The sequence below is a fragment of the Eleginops maclovinus genome, chromosome 14, assembly GCF_036324505.1.
Source record: "Eleginops maclovinus isolate JMC-PN-2008 ecotype Puerto Natales chromosome 14, JC_Emac_rtc_rv5, whole genome shotgun sequence".
Classification (NCBI taxonomy): Eukaryota; Metazoa; Chordata; class Actinopteri; order Perciformes; family Eleginopidae; genus Eleginops; species Eleginops maclovinus.
Genome location: NC_086362.1, coordinates 800,147 through 817,603, shown reverse-complemented (window position 1 = coordinate 817,603; position 17,457 = coordinate 800,147). Strand labels below are relative to the sequence as shown.

Here is a 17,457-nt window from a genome sequence, read left to right as displayed (position 1 = left end):
GTGTGTGTGTGTGTGTGTGTGTGTGTGTGTGTGAGACAGTATCATCTCCTGTAATCTCTTTATCCTCATCAGGGTCACTCTCCGAACACACACCTCACCTCTTCTTGATTATTACTCTGCAAACTATAAGGGATTTAACAGGAAAGGCTACTCATGGCCAAAGTAGCTCCATCGGTCCGGTCCCCCACCAGGTCAACGTCCCCCATCATCGCTCTCCAGGATGTGGAGGAGGATCCAGGTGTAGACATGGAGAGGGACAGGTGAGAGGTCCAAGACTGAAAAACTGTCAATGCAAATTAGGATTGAATGAGTCCAACAGTCGAGGAGGAGGTTCACTAGGTCCTTGAATAAGTTCTAGAAGTCCTTCAAGAGGTCTCAAAGAGGTTTGAGGAGGTTCCGAGGCAGTTCTAAAGAATCTTAGCCTCTTTAAGGAAGTTCTGTTGGTCCTTGAAGAGGTTTTAGAGGGTATTTTTCAGATTCTAAGGTTCATTGGGAGGATTCTGTGGATTTCAGTCCCCTTAATAAGGTTTTATGGGTGCTTGAAGCTGCACTGAGGAGTCTTTCAACATTCCACTGGGATCTCAAGAGGTTTGGTGGGTTCTTCAAAGTCTTAGAGGTTCTATTATCAGGGGTTATTTTAGAAGATGGAGGGTTTTTGATGTTATGGGTATTTCTGGAGTTACTTCTTGAGATTTCCCTGGTCCCTGTTGTTCTCAAGGATCCAGGAGTATGAAAAAGTTCCCAACTTGAACTGATGATTGTAATTGTTGAGTGATTGGTTGTCAACGGTAAACCAGTGCTATCGTCTGATTCTGGGTTTCAGAACTGATCGACAATCCGGACCAGGAGTTCTGTTTAATGCCAACAACAGCAACAACAATGAAGAAGAGTAAGACGTTTGGTTTTTATTTAGCAGAACATCGAAAATAACAACACGAGTTGTTTCCTGATGGATTCCCTTCTGTCTTCTAGGAAGGAAAAGACGAAGAAGAAGAAGGACAAGAAAGAGAGGAAGGAGAAGAAGGAGAAGAAGGAGTACGTTAAATGCGTTCTGAACCCTCACAAACCCTATGGATGAAATACACAACCAATAATAACTATATCATGAGTTTCCTGAATGTGACGTTGCTCTTTATTCTAAGGAAGGACAAGCAGGAGAAAAGGGAGAGGAAGGAGAAAAAACTAAAGGAGAAAGAGGAAAAGGAGAAAGAGGAAAAGGAGAAACAGGAAAAGGAGAAAGAGAAGAAGGCCAAGGAGGAGGCGTACGTTTGGTTGTTTATTATCCACTGAATCAGAAGAAATAATCACTGAAATAGTGCAGCATTGGTCTTTAAATGTGTGTGAGTTATTATAATATGTCCTGCTGCTGATGTGTGTGTTCTCAGTCCTAAAGAGGTCACAATAGTTGACCCGGCGAGTAACATGTACTACTATTGGCTGGCTGTTATCACCATCCCCGTCATGTACAACTGGACCCTAATCATAGCCAGGTAAAACACACACACACATATACACACACACACACACACACACACACACACACACACACACACACACACACACACACACACACACACACACACACACACACACACACATACAGTACATACAAATATACGGACACACAATGATTTTTTGGCTAACCCTAACCGTGTGTGTGTTTCAGGGCGTGCTTAGAGGAGCTTCAGTCTGATTATTTGTTGTTCTGGTTCGTCATGGATTTTATTTGCGACCTGGTGTACATCGCGGACATGAAGTTCAGAACAAGGACGGGTCAGTAACAAACACACCACACACACTGAAATACGACACTAAACGTAGATACGGATTGTTTCTGCAGGTTACCTGGAGCAGGGTCTGCTGGTGAAAGACGTTCAGAAGTTGCGTGAGCGCTACGTGGTTAGCTTGCAGTTCAAACTGGACATGATCTCCATGATTCCCACCGACCTGCTCTACTTTGTTGTTGGAGTCAAATACCCTGAGATACGCCTCAACAAGCTGTTCAGGTTCAACAGGTACACACATACATACTTTAAAATACATGTTACACTGAGGGGCTAAATCATTGGTGCAGAAGAAGGGAAATGAGTACGAAGGACTTAAATTTCATGAAATGGTCGGTTGGTCGGTTGGTCGGTCGGTTGGTCGGTTGGTTGGTTGGTTAGTTGGTTGGTTAGTTCTGTAGAAAATTGCTAAGTTATTGAGTTGGTTGGATAATATTGTGGAAGTGCAGTAGGAACTGGAGTAAATAGCATAAAAGTATTTCAAAACTGACTTAAGAAAACAGTTTTCTCCCAAATTCAAGGTAGCACAAGGTGACTGATGATATTCAAATTGTATTTTTGGGTTGAAGCATTCTTGAACCTCAATGCTGACCCTTTCCTGATGTCTGCACGTTAGATTGAAATGTTGGTCTTTGTTTCAGGATGCTAGAGTTCTTCCAGAGGACGGAGACGAGGACTAACTACCCGAACGCTCTCAGAATCTCCAACCTCGTCATGTACATCGTCATCATCATCCACTGGAATGCCTGCCTCTACTACTCCTTCTCCAAGGCTGTCGGTGCGGTTGCTGGTGCAAATCTCCAGTGGTTGCTTGTTTTCCATAGAAAAGCTTCTGACTCATCCTCTTTTCCTTTCAGGTTTCGGTGCCGACAGGTTTGTGTATCCCGACCCGGCAGATCCAGAGTTTGGTCGCCTGGTAAGGAAGTACGCCTACAGTATGTACTGGTCCACACTGACGCTCACCACCATAGGAGAGACCCCGCCCCCCGTGGAGAACTCCGAGTACTTCTTCGTCGTCACTGACTTCCTGGTGAGTGTGGCTTAAAGGGTTCAAAGGACCACCAAGTTTGTGTCCCAGGGTTGATGGATGGACTTGTTGTTTATTGTCCTGCAGGTGGGTGTGTTGATCTTTGCCACCATCGTTGGTAATGTTGGTTCCATGATCACCAACATGAACGCTGCCAGAGCCAACTTCCAGGCTCGCATCGACGCAATCAAGCAGTACATGAGCTTCAGAAAGGTTAGCATGTTAGTTGGTTGGTTGGTTTGTTGGTTTGTTTTAGGTCTTACTTTGACTTCTCTTCCAGGTGACTAAGGATCTGGAAAAGCGAGTGATCAAGTGGTTTGACTTCCTGTGGACCAATAAGAAAGCTGTGGACGAGAGGGAGGTGTTGAAGTACCTGCCAGACAAACTGAGAGCCGAGATCGCCATCAACGTCCACCTGGACACCCTGAAGAAGGTCTGCACCCAAAACAGCACCTTAAAAACCCTTAAGATGGCTAAAAAACATCCTTTTTTGTGTTCTTTTGGGTCAGGTTCGTATCTTTGCGGACTGCGAGGCGGGACTGCTGGTGGAGCTGGTGCTGAAGCTGCAGCCTCAGGTCTACAGTCCCGGAGATTACATCTGTAAGAAGGGCGACATCGGCAGGGAGATGTACATCATCAAGGAGGGGAAGCTGGCTGTGGTCGCTGACGACGGCATCAAGCAGTTTGTGGTCCTGAGCGATGGGAGCTACTTCGGAGAGATCAGCATCCTGGCGATTAAAGGTAAAGGAGTAGTGGTTTAACTGACTCAAAAGGTCGACTTTATTCTCACCAATGAAACTGTTAATAAACATAAAAATAAAGACATCGTACAACGAAGAACAATGCTATTTCACATAGTTTTTATTCTTGGGTATTGTTCTTCCACAGGCAGTAAGGCAGGAAACCGGAGGACGGCTAACATCCGGAGCATCGGGTACTCGGATCTCTTCTGCCTCTCCAAAGACGACCTCATGGAGGCGCTAACAGAGTACCCCGACGCTAAAGCCCTCCTGGAGGAGAAGGGACGGCAGATCCTGATGAAGGACGGGCTGCTGGACCTGGAGGTAATGCAAACTAAATATTAAAAAACAAAACAACCAAGATGTAATACCTGGTGTTATGCTGCAGGTGGCGGCGCAGGGCCCGGACCCCAAAGAGATGGAGGAGAAGGTGGACAGGATGACGACCTCGCTGGACGTGCTGCAGACTCGCTACGCTCGACTGTTAGCCGAACACGAAGCTATGCAGAGCAAACTGAAGCACAGAGTCCACCGGCTGGAGAGCAAGCTGGTGCCAACCGAGAGAACCACAGAAGAAGAGGCTGGAACCGCCTAAAGATCCAACGACGAATAAGAAGAAGAAGTAGGGGTGCCCAGGAGGTTTTTATTTTAGATTTTTAGCTTTAGCAAAGGCATTAGAGCCACAGCATAACTAAAAAGCAATTAATTCTAGAAGCACGCTGAAATAAACATATTTTATAAAGTAAAACACAAATGCTTCTTTTATTTCAAAACATCAAAGCAACACAAAACATTGATATTTATTATTAGATTACAAATGAGGGGGGATCCACAAGTTAAGCATCAAATAAATAAGAATGGCGCAATTTTTAGCTGCAAAAGTAAAAGTATGAAAAACGTTTTTTAACTTATTCATTTTTATGTTTACTTTTTAAAGTATTTCTAATTCGATCACCACATTTGTATCTTTCATTTGTAAACTTTTAATAACTTTTTTAAATGTTACATTAATTTAAAAAAAGAATTGTCAACAAAATTCAAGAAATAAATCTAGTGTATTACTTTAAAATAAATACGTTGCAAAAATCAGCATTTTTATTAGAATGTTTCTAGTTGGTGATAAATATTTTCTTGTCAACTTAAAAATATAAAAAATGAAGATATAAAGAAATAATATTCATCTATTTTCAGTCCAGAATTTGAATGAAACGTCCAACTGTTGTCGTTGACACGTTGCACTGCCGGCGCCTCTCTCATGCTTTGTGGGACTTGTGGTTTATTCACCCTCATACTGCTATCAGCCGCCGTTGGATGCGTTCCTATACAAGACTACATGTACCAGCATGCACCGCGGCGGCTCTGCGCATGACAACCAGGCATTAGACTCCACTGCTGCAGGTTCATATTACTGAGGTTTGTTTCACAGAAAAAAGCTTCTTAAATGACTTTCCTGTTTGAACTTTACTATAAAAGTTGTACTAACAGCAGCCAAGGTTAATATGTATATTAAATTAACTGTTTTTGTACCGGATGTGACGTCTGTTTACGCCTCTTTTTGCTGCTAATTGTAATGATAGTTAGCTTACAGGAGCTAACCGGCTAACAGCTAGCTCTGCACACATCGCTGAAGAAAGGTGAAAAGTGAAGATCCTGGGTTACAGTATAATCCCTATAGTGAGGCTGTGTGTTGCTGTGTGTGTTGCTGTGTGTGTTGCTGTGTGTGTTGCTGTGTGTGTTACTGTGTGTTGCTGTGTGTTGCTCTGTGTGTGTTGCTGTGTGTGTTACTGTGTGTTGCTGTGTGTTGCTGTGTGTGTTACTGTGTGTTGCTGTGTGTTACTGTGTGTTGCTGTGTGTTGCTCTGTGTTCTGAGCTGCTGCACCAGCATCAAAGCCTCACAAACAGCCTGTAAAGCGTGTGTTAGAGGGTTAAAATCCCCTGTATGCACAGAGCTGTATAAATACAGTCTGTGGCCCAGAGTCCATATTTGAACCCCCAGCAGGCTGCACACAGAGGTCTCATGCTCTGCACACCAGACTCTATTTCCACCTCTGAGGATCAGATCTGATTTCTACTCCAGACTTCAGAGAAAATCTGCTTATGAACTGATTCTGTTTCAAAGCAACCTAACAGGTCTCCGGGCTGCACACCTGTCTTTGTCCCGTCCCTCACCTGTAGAGTTTGGGAGGCGGTTGCCATGGAGCCTGCCTGGCGACAGCAGGGCAGGGGTCGCGGTCGGGGTCAGGAGGCAGACAGGTCCCGCCCCCCCCAGAAGGAGAGGGAGAGGCCAGGGGCGGGAGCAGGAGTATGGGCGGGAGGAGGAAGAGGAGGGATGACGAAGACCACTGCGACACCCCCTGAACCTCCACAGAGTGAGAACACGGTACAGCATTTTAATGTTTAAATGGAGCGTTCCTATTGGCTCACACTCTCCTCTTTGTGATTGACAGGTGTGACGGTCCAATCAAAGTTCGAGGAGATCAGGAAATCTAACCAGGCTGCTGCTCAGCGATTGGTCGAGCTCAGCTCCTCCTCTGATGAAGATGAAGGTGTGGAGGTTGATAATAAGGATGGAAAGAGAGGGAAGGTCCTGGCCTCCACCTTCACCACCTACACCGACCAGACAGGTGAGGCTCACCTGCGTCTGTGTTTGCAGTTCTACAGAGTTAGATAATAAATAAAGTGTGATAATGGTTATTATTTCTTATATTTAGGAATCCTTTTTTACACCACAAATATTACAGTACTTTTTCAATTGTATTAAATGAAAGAAAAAAACATTTATTCGGCTTTTATTTATCTTTTACTTATCCTGAGTTATATTCATTAAAATAAATATTCATTAATCAATTTAGTTCTCTTCTGATTATTTATATTATTTATTTCAATATCTACTGAGAATAAATAAAGGTACATCTTTTTTAAACTTATTTTAATTACTACTTTATTTTTTATTCTCTACTTTCAGTTTAAACTTTTGATTTCTAACTTTTCTAACTTTTATTCCATGACTCTTTTTAATGAAATTAAATATTTTCTTTTTGTATGTATTCTTATTTGAATACCTACATTATTAATAACATTTGAGAACATTTTTATTTCATTTTAATACCACTGCTTATTTATTTAGTATAACTCCTCCTTAATCTCTCTCTGCAGGAGGCGATGCGTCGGCGCTCCTCCGGACCGGTCAGTACGTCAGTGATCTGTTTCAGTCCGGAGCTCTGACCTGTCTAATCTGTATCGCCTCCGTCAAGAGGACCCAAGCTGTGAGACACACACACACACACACACACACACACACACACACACACACACACACACACACACACACACACACAATGGTTAATAAATATTAGCATTTATTTAATAATAAAAATGAATTCCGTATGTGTGTGTGTGTGTGTGTGTGCACGCAGGTGTGGAGCTGCAGCAGCTGCTTCTCTCTCTTCCACCTGCCGTGCATCCAGAAGTGGGCGAGAGACTCGGCCTTCCTCGTCTCCTCTGTCACCGACGAAGACTTCGGGCAGAAACAGCACCCCTGGCCCTGGTGAGGAAAACACGCGCACCTCTTTAAATAAATACTATTCAATTTTTATACTTTATTTTGTTATTAATCACCATGTTTGATTTCCTCTCTGCAGCCCAAAGTGCCGAGCGGAGTATCAGCCCAGCGAGACGCCCAACAGGTGCACAGCTTTGATTATCCTATAGCCATGAAATATCCCTTAAAGCAGAAAAAGCTCCGGTAAAATAAAATGCATTTTGAAAGTGTGCTACTGTGTTTCTAAAGGCTGAATCTTATTGTGAAAGGTAAATTAAAATAGACGTAGAAGTATTTTAAGTATGTATTTAAAATATCTCTTAAGGAGAATAAATATCAGCAAAATAAAAACTCAAATGAAAAATTATAATTAAAGTTCTGTTTTCTGTATTTTAAATGAATTTAACCCTGTTAAATGTCTTTGGGCAAAAAAAAAGTGCTCCTTAAAAAAAAGTATAAGTTTTTATATATTATTATTTATAAACATTATTATTGTTGTTGTTGTTATTATAACTAATGCTGCAAAGGTGTGCCTTTTTATTTATGAATTATTATATTTGTGTTGTTATTAATACTGTTGTTTAAAGCGCTCATACTGCAGGAGTCCAGCCGAGGGCGCCACACTCCTCTCTCTCCAAACACAGAGCTGGGTTTTTCAAAATAAGAGTCCACTATTGTACAGTACTGTTTATGGTTGTGTTGCGTTCAGGTACATGTGTTTCTGTGGGAAGCAGCAGGACCCGCCCCCTGACCCTTGGTTGGCCCCTCACTCCTGCGGCTCTGTCTGTCAGAGAGACATCAAACCAACCTGTGGACACACCTGTTTACTGCTCTGTCACCCAGGTAACACGCACGCACGCACACACACACACACACACACACAAATTAATTTCATACAGCTGTAACTTGTGTGTGTGTGTGTGTGTGTGTGTGTGTGTGTGTGTGTGCGTGTGTGTGTGTTTCCAGGTCCCTGTCCTCCGTGTCCAAAGATGGTTTCTGTTTCCTGTCTGTGCGGCAAAGCTAAGCCCCTCCCCCGTCGCTGTAGCAACAAGGTACGTCTTTTTAAGGTGTATAAAAAATAAACACAAACAAATAATGAAATGTAAATATGTGATGGCGTGTGTGTGTGTCTGCAGCCGTGGTCCTGTCAGCAGCAGTGCAACAAGCTGCTGCCCTGCAGACAACACACCTGCACACACACCTGCCACTCAGGTAACCACACATACACACACACACACACACACACTCCCATATACTTGTTAATATTCCTAATTAGCAAACACATACCCATGTTCTGTATCTGTACCCTGTGTGTGTGTGTGTGTGTGTGTGTGTGTGTGTGTCTGTGTGTGTGTCTGTGTGTGTGTTTGTGTGTCAAGAGTGCTCCCCCTGCCCCCGGGTCAGTGTCCAGAGGTGTGTGTGTGGCAGAGAGGAAACAGAGAGACCGTGTGCCAGCCCGACGTGGAACTGCCAGCAGGTAAACAACACATCAACAAAGTCATTGTTGTTTAGTAAATATAAAATTACAAACAAATCTGTTTCCTCAAAATCTGAGTTCATACTTTACACCCTCCGGACAATACCCCCCCCCCCCCCCCCCCAGGTGTGTGGCTCCGCCCTCTCCTGTGGGAATCACACCTGTGAGGTCTTGTGTCACCATGGAAACTGTCCTCCCTGTCCTCGCTCCGTCAGCAGATCCTGTCCCTGTGGAAAGACCAGTGAGAGACACACACGCACGCCGCGCGCACACACACACACACACACACACACACACACACACACACATAATGATTTTTTTTTAAATGCATTTTTTTTTCCCGCTAAATCAATCGTGTGTGTGTGTGTGTGTGTGTGTGTGTGTGTGTGTAGAGTCTTCTCTCCCCTGTACAGAGGAGGTGGTGCCGTGTGGCGACACGTGTGACCGCCCTCTCTCCTGCGGGAAACACACCTGCTCCATGAGGTGCCATCGGGGGGGCTGTGAGACCTGCAGACAGGTGACCTACACACACACACACGCTCACTCACACACACACACACTTTGAACACACTCTGACCTGTGTGTGTGTGTGTCAGGAGGTGGAGAAGGAGTGCAGGTGTGGTAAGTACAGGAAGCTGATGCCGTGCCACAGAGACTTCCTGTGTGACTCCAAGTGTCCGAAGACCAGGAGCTGCCAGAGGCACCAGTGCAGGAGGAAGGTCAGTGAACGCACCGCCGTCCCCTTTAGCAGCTCTACGGTAGAACGCAGAGACTTTAAACACTGATCCGGTCTATACACCTCAAGGGAAGCCCCAGTAAACACTGTATCACAGATCACTCCCCCACTGAGCCACAGCCTCCCCTTTTTTTAAACAGACAACTTATTTTTATCTGTATTTCAGTTTATTTATATATAACTTTTTTCCCAAAGTGTAAATATCTAATGATAAATACAATATGATAAATAAGATATCAACTTAAAAAGAAATAGTTTCCGGCCGCCTATAGCTCAGTGGGTAGAGCAGGCGCCATATACTGCGAGTCGTCTCCTCTGTCTCCCTACCTCTCATCTGCACTAAATTAAAGGCCCAAAAAATTCTTTCAAATAAATAAATAAATAATAATAATTTTCTCAAATACTTAATTTCTTTTAAAATTACAACTTATTTTTCTATCAAAAGTTCATAAGTTTTAGTAATAAAAATAGTGTTCAGTTAATTATTATTCATCTTTTTAATTTAGATTTAAAACAGAAAAACCTAAATTATTTTTTCCCATTTATATAAATAAACTGTTTTTTTCTGGTGTTGTGTGTGTGTGTGTGTGTGTGTGTGTGTGTGTGTGTGTGTGTGTGTGTGTGTGTAAATGTCACAGTAATCTAATCAGTGTGTAATGTCCCAGGTAAAGGTTGACTGTCAGGTGTGTGTGTGTGTGTGTGTGTGTGTGTGTGTGAGATCTGTATCCGTCTCTCTGGGCTGGTAAAAACATTTATCTGGTTCCTGTTAATGTCACTCCTCACAGAGAGGAAACCCCTCAGTGAATAAAACCTGTAGACATTAAAGCTGCCGTCTGAACTCCATCTCCCATCATGCATTGTGTTCCAGTGTTGCCCCGGTAACTGCCCTCCCTGTGACCAGAGCTGTGGGCGGAGTCTCGGCTGCCGCAACCACAAGTGTCCCTCCGGCTGCCATCCAGGTAACACACACACACACACACACACACACACACACACACACACACACACACACACACACCCACCCACACACCCACAATAACACACACACACACACACACACATACCCACCCACAATAACACACACACACACACACACACACACACACACGTCTCATCACATTACTGTCTGTTAGATGTGTTGTGATGTGTGTTTGAGTCTCAGCTGGAGGAAGGTCAAAGATCAAACTCTGGAAAAAACTGACCTATAACACCTCCGTGTGTGTGTGTGTGTGTGTGTGTGTGTGTGTGTTGACATTTGTTCCAGCTGATATCGCTGAATAACACACACACTTTAATAAAAGGGATTAATGATGTTTGGCAGGAAGCAGAGGTCAACATTTTCCGACTGTGTATGTGTGTGTGTGTGTGTGTGCGTGTGTGTGTGTGTGTGCGTGTGTGCCTCCTGCATCTATTGTTGTCCCCTGATTGGACGATAACTTGAAGATAATTTATGTGTCTGTCTTCATCCTGATTGGCTGCTGTGACCTTTCAGGGGGAAGAGATAGAAGGTCGCACCGCTGCTGCCAGCACTGATAACACTGAGGTGTGTGTGTCTGTGTGTCTGTGTGTCTGTGTGTGTGTGTGTGTCTGTGTGTGAGTGAGACCTAGTTCAGATTCACTTCATACAGTGTTGTTTTATGGAATACTTTCAGCAGATTTCAGCTACAGCATTAGGTTTTTGTGGACTGGTTTAATGACTACATTACCCAGGGTTCTTAGCTGCTGTTCAGTCATTAGTTTTTTCTATAATTGAAAGATTACCTTTTTTGAATCACTCACATGTTTTAACACATGCCATTTAAACACTTAACCGTTGTTATTTTATTTATTAAAGATATATTAGTGTTATTTATTTTAAATAAAAGCTGCTCCGTCCGACAGCTTTCTTATAATTCGGCAGTGGAACTTGGCACTGGTTTTATCACATAGCGTAGTTTTATCTGTATCAGCAGACACACACACACACACACACACACACACACCCTCACTCTGCTGCTAAACGCTTGTGTGTGTTATGTTAATGGTAGACAGCAGAGTGCTGCCCGACAGAGACCAGACTTCCTTCCTCGTCACTGTGTGCAGATATACTGACAATACCTGAGAGGACACACACACACACACACACACCACACACACACACACACACACACACACACACACACACACTTTTCCATATATTAAATAGTTATATGGTGTGTGTGTGTGTGTGTGTGTGTGTGTGTGTGTGCAGGCAGCTGTTACCCTTGTCCTGAGTCCGTGGAGGTGAAGTGTTCCTGTGGATCCTCCGTCCTCTCCGTGCCCTGCGGACGAGAACGCAGCACCAAACCTCCTCGCTGCAAGGAGCCCTGCAGGTAACACACACACACACACACACACACACACACACACACCTGTAACATACTCCTGTAACACACTCCTGAAACACCTGTATAATAAGTGTATCCCCCCTGTCTCTCCTCCAGGTGCCCCCCCTCATGCCACCACCCGAGCAGGGAGCCTCACCGCTGCCACCCCCCACCCTGCCCCCCCTGCAGACAGTCCTGCCAGCTGCCCCTCCCCAGCTGCAAACACCGCTGCCCCCTGCCGTGCCACGACAAGGTCATCGTCAAGAACCAGCAGGTAGACGCCAGTTACAGATATACTGTGGAGGCTCTCTGTGTGTAAATACATACTGAAAGTGTGTGTGTGTGTGTGTGTGTGTGTGTGTGTGTGTGTGTGTGTGTGTGTGTGTGTGTGTGTGTGTGTGTGTGTGTGTGTGTGTGTGTGTGTGTAGGTGCAACTGGCTGGTCCCTGGGAGCAGCCGTCGGCTCCTGCGTTCGTTCAGAAAGCTCTGCCCTGTGCACCATGTGAAGTACCCATACCAACGTGAGACACACACTCACACACACACTCACACACAGAACTGATTACCTTTAATTCCCTCAAAGTCTGAACACAAAGTACAAAAACACTGGAGTTTTGGAAGGAATTCAAATGTTGTTTCGGATTTTCAAAATAAAAGCACACATGGTGTTTTATTTTGAAAATCCAGAATTATATGAGTGTGAGCTGCAGCGCACACAGGTGGAAACACTTTCACACACAGCCGCTTTAAACAACACACACACATCCACACACACACATCCATCCCGAGGTTCTTTGGTCTGTCATGGACCATTAGACCTGAGATTAAAAACACACTGCATGCTGTGTGTGTGTGTGTGTGTGTGTGTGCCAGCCGCCTGCAGCTCTGTGACGCAGTAAGCTGTGTGTGTGTGTGTGTGTGTGTGTGTGTGTGTGTGTGTGTGTGTGTGTGTGTGTGTGTGTGTGTGTGTGTGTGTGTGTGTGTGTGTGTGAGCATACAGCCACAAACAGGACCTACATTGTTTGAGAGTGGGTGTCTTGAACTCATGTGGAAGCATTCGAACCAGATTTACAGGTCGGGTTAATGAAAGCAAAAGAGAAGAAATCTGAAAATCAGAGAAAGCCTCAAAAGCCTCAAAAGCCTCAAAAGCCTCAAAAGCCTCAAAAGCCTCAAAAGCCTCAAAAGCCTCAAAAGCCTCAAAAGCCTCTCCCTGTTTTTGAGGCTTTTTCTTTAAAACATTTATCTATAGAAATCAGCGACTGATGGAAGTGAAGCATTTGGTCGTTAAAGTAAATGGGATGCATTTAAACTAAACTCTGCCTTCTCTTTGTGTTTCAGCGCCTGTTTTGGAGATCATGAGGTAAGAAACGTTGTTTTTGTCTCCCAGTTTACCCAGTTTACCCAGTTTACCCAGTTTATCGGAGGATCAGCTTCAGATTTATCACTTCCTGTTTCCTGTTCTTCTTTTTCTGTCTTTTCCAAAACATCGTCCGTTATTATTCTGTCCTCCTGTCTCTATTTTTATCTGTCCTTCTCCGTCTCGACTGCTGCAGTTCATCTGCTTTATATTCCACACACACACACACACACACACACACACACACACACACAGACAGTCTGTATTAACGCTGTGTGTGTGTGTGTGTCAGGTGAGCGCGGTGCCGTGTCACCGTCAGGGTCGGTTCCCGTGCGGGCGGCCATGTGGACAACCTCTGACCTGTGGGAATCACACCTGCAGCCGAGAGTGTCACCTGGTTACCCCCGGCAACAAGGTGAGCGCATCGTTACGGAGCCAATTCACGACACGGGTCTTAACGAGATCTAAAAGGACCAAAAAAAAGTGAAATGACCGAAAAGTACATAAAAATAAATCAGCAAAGTAAATGAAATATTTCTGGAAATGAAATTATTTATTTGTTTTTAAAAATCCAAAGATATTAAAGTAAATATCGATAAAAGCGTCTTCAAACATGAAAGGAACGCGTATGTATCGCGCTGATGATTCAGAGTCGTTGCAATAAAGAGAAGCAGTAGAGGGATATTAACATTATCCCCCCCTCAGTGTGAGGAGTGTGAGGAGCCCTGCCTCCTCCCCCGCCCCCGTGGCTGTCCTCACCGCTGCTCCCTGCGCTGTCACCCCTCCGCCTGCCCCCCCTGTGGTCACATGACCCGGCAGCGCTGCTACTGCAGGATCAGCGTGCTGTTCATCGACTGCACGTGAGTATCACTTCATATATTATATTTCATATCAGGGTCAGAGAGTCTTATGTTTAATTCATTATTTTAATTATTAAAAAATACTTTATCTTTTATCATTTTATTTGTTCCTTTTATTTATGAATGTGTTTGAATTATTATATTTTTAATATTTCATCATGTCGGTGGAGGAGAGCGAAAACAGATGAAACTTCACAAGAATATGAAATGTCTCTGCAGGAAGTTCACCTCCGCTGATGAAAAGACAAAGGTGGAGTTGGGCTCCTGCAACAACCAGTGTCCTAAGGAGGTACGCACGCACACACACACACACACACACACACACACACACACACACACACACTACACGAATGTCCTCGGGCCCCGATGCATCATGGGAAAACATCCTGCCTCTCCCCTTCAGGATCAATAATCAAAGATGTTCAAAGTCACTGCAGGAGTAACAGAATAACCTCCGTCTGTTCTCCGTCCAATAATCAATTTAACTCTGTGGCGCCAGACACACACACACACACACACACACACACACACACACACACACACACACACACACACTCTCTGTTTCACTTCACCTGGGAACGATTTAGCTTTTTCATTCTGTCACTTACTGGCACTGACAAACACACACACACACACTTATGTTTGTTTGAAGTGTGTGTGTGTGTGTGTGTGTGTGTGTGTGTGTGTGTGTGTGTGTGTGTGTGCAGTAACTTAAGCCCCTAAAAGCCTCACACACACAGTTGGAATAACAAACAAGAGAAAGTGGAAATGTATATTTCTCTCTCTTTTTTCTGAAGATCCTGAATCAAGAAGTTAGAATAAACATAAAACATAATCGTAGCATCCGTTATATTGTGTGTGTGTGTGTGTGTGTGTGTGTGTGTGTGTGTGTGTGTGTGTGTGTGAGAGCAGCTGGTGTGTGGTCACCGCTGTAAGCAGGTGTGTCATCCAGGTGTGTGTGAGGAGAAATGTCAGCAGAAGGTGAAGGTCAGGTGTCCCTGCAAGAGGATCAAGAAGGTACACACAGAAACACACACACACACACACTCTTCGTAGCCTCCAGGTGTCCATACACATAACTTAAAGGTGTGTGTGTGTTTGTTGCAGGAGTTCCTGTGCTCGGATCAGTGTGTGGTTCAGTGTGATGACGCCTGCAGAGACCAGAAGAAAAAAGTCAGCCTGGTATGTATACACACACCTACACACACACAATCAAACACACACCTACACACACACACACACACACACACACACACACACACACACACACACACACACACACACACACACACACACACACACACACACACACACACACAATCAAACACACACACACCTGTACACTCAGACTAACTCCTGGATACACACACACATCAATTTGTTTGTAACTGTGTGTTCAGGTGAAGGAGGCGGAGCTTAAAGCGGCTCAGGAGGAGGAGCAGAGGAGACTTCAGGTGAGTCCGAACACCTTCTGTTAAATATGAAAACAATATCTTTGAAATAAGACATTTACAAATGATTACCGAGCCTTCAATCAAATATATTTACACACATTCAGACCTAAATCTCATGTATTGTGGCAAGAAGTGTGTGATGTTTTAATAGAGCAGTGTCCCTGATCAAACATCAGAATGTGTTTCTAACCCTTGATAATGAAGACGGAACTAAGGGATAATTATTCAGATTTGAGGTGTTTTTCTGTTTGCAGGAGGAGCTGGAGGCGTTTGAGAAGCGTCAGCAGCGGGGAGGCAGGAGGAGTAAGAAGAGGGGGAGGAGGGGGGAGGTGGATGAGGAGGGGACGGGGAGTGGGAGATGGGGAAAGGTCTTCCTCTTCGTCTTCGTCCCGCTGGCCGGCGCTCTGATGTCCGCTGCCGCATACTACCTCCTGAACGCACCGTGAAGAAAACCACCATGACAACAAACAGCTGATCTTATTTACCTCTCTGACATGCTTTTATTTTGGCGAGTCTTCCTGTTTCAGACTGATTCTTGGTTTGATTTTGGTAATTAAATATAGTTTTAGGAGCTAAAGCCAGTCCACCAGACTCCATTCAAAAACATTCATTTGAGCTCCTTCTGATATTGGTCTGGACTCTCCTAAATGTTATAGAAAGCCAACGCCTTTAATATTAAGGTGAAATCAGAGGTCACATTTATTCTGTAGGTCGAAGGGAGAATTTGGGTTATTTTGAAGTTATCTGGGAACTTAAACCATTGTCTGTATTTTAAGCTGCTCTAGCGCTGCCTCAGTAGGACTTCCCTTTCAGTTGAGATTCACCAAATATTCAATAGTTTAACTTCCTTATTCTTTATTTTGGTAATTAAAAGGAAAGGGACGGGGACTAAAGCCGTCATCTTTACGGACTTTAAATCCTCCAGACTCCAGTTATAACTCCATATATACCTGGTCTGCCGCTGCCTAAATCACATGGTTATTATGTGTGGACTTTAAGCGTTAGTTTTGACTTTTCTCTTGAAAATACACTCATAATTTAAAGACTTTTAGAAATGATTCTCAAAATACTTAAACTCTAGATTGTCTTCATTTCATATCGTTTGCGAAAAATGTATTTTTTAAATTATTAGTCTTTAATCCCAAACGTAAAGAAAACTGAACCCAACTCAAATCGACTCGACAACAAACGGATGAAAGATTACGAGTAGGAACGTTTCCGATGTAGGACAACGTTAAGCAAATATTCAGTTCAGTTGAAACTAATATTTTGGGACTGAATGAAAAAAGATGTTTTTTTAATGGAGTCTGGTAGATAAGGACCCCCCCCCCCCCCCCACAAACACACACACACACAACTTAAACCAACTCTTTAGTTTGACCCCTTAAGAGAAATGTTGTTTTTCCGTGGTTTAAATGTAGTTCTTTTTTTGAGAAATTAAGTGAAAGTGGATTTAAAGCTCTTACCAGTCCCACAAAGAAAGCAGAAAAATATCTCAAACTGAAATGAATTCATGTCTAATTCATCCGTATTATTTGGGGGTATTTTGACTTCTTTACTTATGGAAATGCGTCGTTCAGATGATGAAAAGAATACCTTTAATTTGGTCCTGAAATGTTAAAATTGCCTTTTTGTTTTTCAAATATTTGGGAATAAAATGTCTAAAAATATTGCTGTGGATTTTTTTCACCCTGTTTATTATCGATTTCTTTATATGTTATGATCAGGTCTTTCCTAAAGTCGTGTAACAGAGGGGCGCTGACTCTAAAGAGCTGTAATGAAAGGTATTTTAACGAGCATCATTCAAATTGTTGGTGATTTAAATCCCCTTTGTACGGAAACGATGTTATACGTTTTATTTCTTACGTTTTCTGCCGCAATTGTGACCGTTCAATATTTTAAGGGATTTATTGTAAGGATTATTTGATCCACGTAAAGAAATCATGTCGAGTTTTTAAATCGTCAGAATTGAGATTTGGCTGATAATCATTGTATTATCTTTGTTTTCACTTTGTTTACAAAGGGGGCTGAGTGTTTGGTCTGAAGTCTTTCCGTTTTGTTTGTCAAACATGTTAAACATTGGGGTTTTTTCATGTGAGAAAAACCTTTTCCCTTTTATTGTCTTTTTAATGTTTTT

The 17,457-nt window shown here is 43.5% G+C and overlaps 2 protein-coding genes across 5 annotated transcripts; both read left to right on the top strand.

The window, feature by feature from the left end:
* Positions 1 to 56: 56 nt before the first annotated feature.
* cnga1b (cyclic nucleotide gated channel subunit alpha 1b) lies at positions 57 to 4,884 on the top strand. Of its 2 annotated transcripts, XM_063900916.1 has the most exons (15): positions 57 to 260; positions 824 to 889; positions 973 to 1,035; positions 1,143 to 1,262; positions 1,386 to 1,490; positions 1,667 to 1,773; positions 1,841 to 2,015; positions 2,426 to 2,562; positions 2,642 to 2,814; positions 2,899 to 3,024; positions 3,092 to 3,244; positions 3,321 to 3,552; positions 3,700 to 3,875; positions 3,940 to 4,173; positions 4,853 to 4,884. In XM_063900916.1, exons 1-14 carry the CDS (start codon positions 154 to 156, stop codon positions 4,144 to 4,146), a joined length of 1,947 nt encoding a protein of 648 aa, XP_063756986.1. In that variant the 5' UTR covers positions 57 to 153; the 3' UTR covers positions 4,147 to 4,173; positions 4,853 to 4,884. The 2 variants fall into 2 exon arrangements, with proteins under 2 accessions (XP_063756986.1, XP_063756985.1); XM_063900915.1 differs by lacking the exon at positions 4,853 to 4,884 and having other exon boundaries at positions 3,940 to 4,266.
* A 5-nt stretch (positions 4,885 to 4,889) lies between these two features.
* On the top strand, positions 4,890 to 16,990 carry nfxl1 (nuclear transcription factor, X-box binding-like 1). 3 transcript variants are annotated; one of them, XM_063900912.1, is made up of 25 exons: positions 4,890 to 4,964; positions 5,727 to 5,920; positions 5,999 to 6,175; positions 6,708 to 6,817; positions 6,968 to 7,098; positions 7,193 to 7,237; positions 7,802 to 7,935; positions 8,059 to 8,144; positions 8,229 to 8,304; positions 8,472 to 8,569; positions 8,696 to 8,810; positions 8,962 to 9,086; positions 9,166 to 9,288; positions 10,174 to 10,264; positions 11,536 to 11,656; positions 11,768 to 11,924; positions 12,079 to 12,170; positions 12,988 to 13,009; positions 13,299 to 13,421; positions 13,712 to 13,866; positions 14,086 to 14,155; positions 14,779 to 14,883; positions 14,974 to 15,048; positions 15,267 to 15,320; positions 15,575 to 16,990. In XM_063900912.1, the coding sequence occupies exons 2-25, from the start codon at positions 5,746 to 5,748 to the stop codon at positions 15,764 to 15,766; spliced, it is 2,652 nt and encodes an 883-aa protein (XP_063756982.1). In that variant the 5' UTR covers positions 4,890 to 4,964; positions 5,727 to 5,745; the 3' UTR covers positions 15,767 to 16,990. The 3 variants fall into 3 exon arrangements, with proteins under 3 accessions (XP_063756982.1, XP_063756983.1, XP_063756984.1); XM_063900913.1 differs by having other exon boundaries at positions 4,925 to 4,964; positions 5,671 to 5,920; XM_063900914.1 differs by lacking the exon at positions 4,890 to 4,964 and adding an exon at positions 5,000 to 5,185.
* Positions 16,991 to 17,457: the final 467 nt, after the last annotated feature.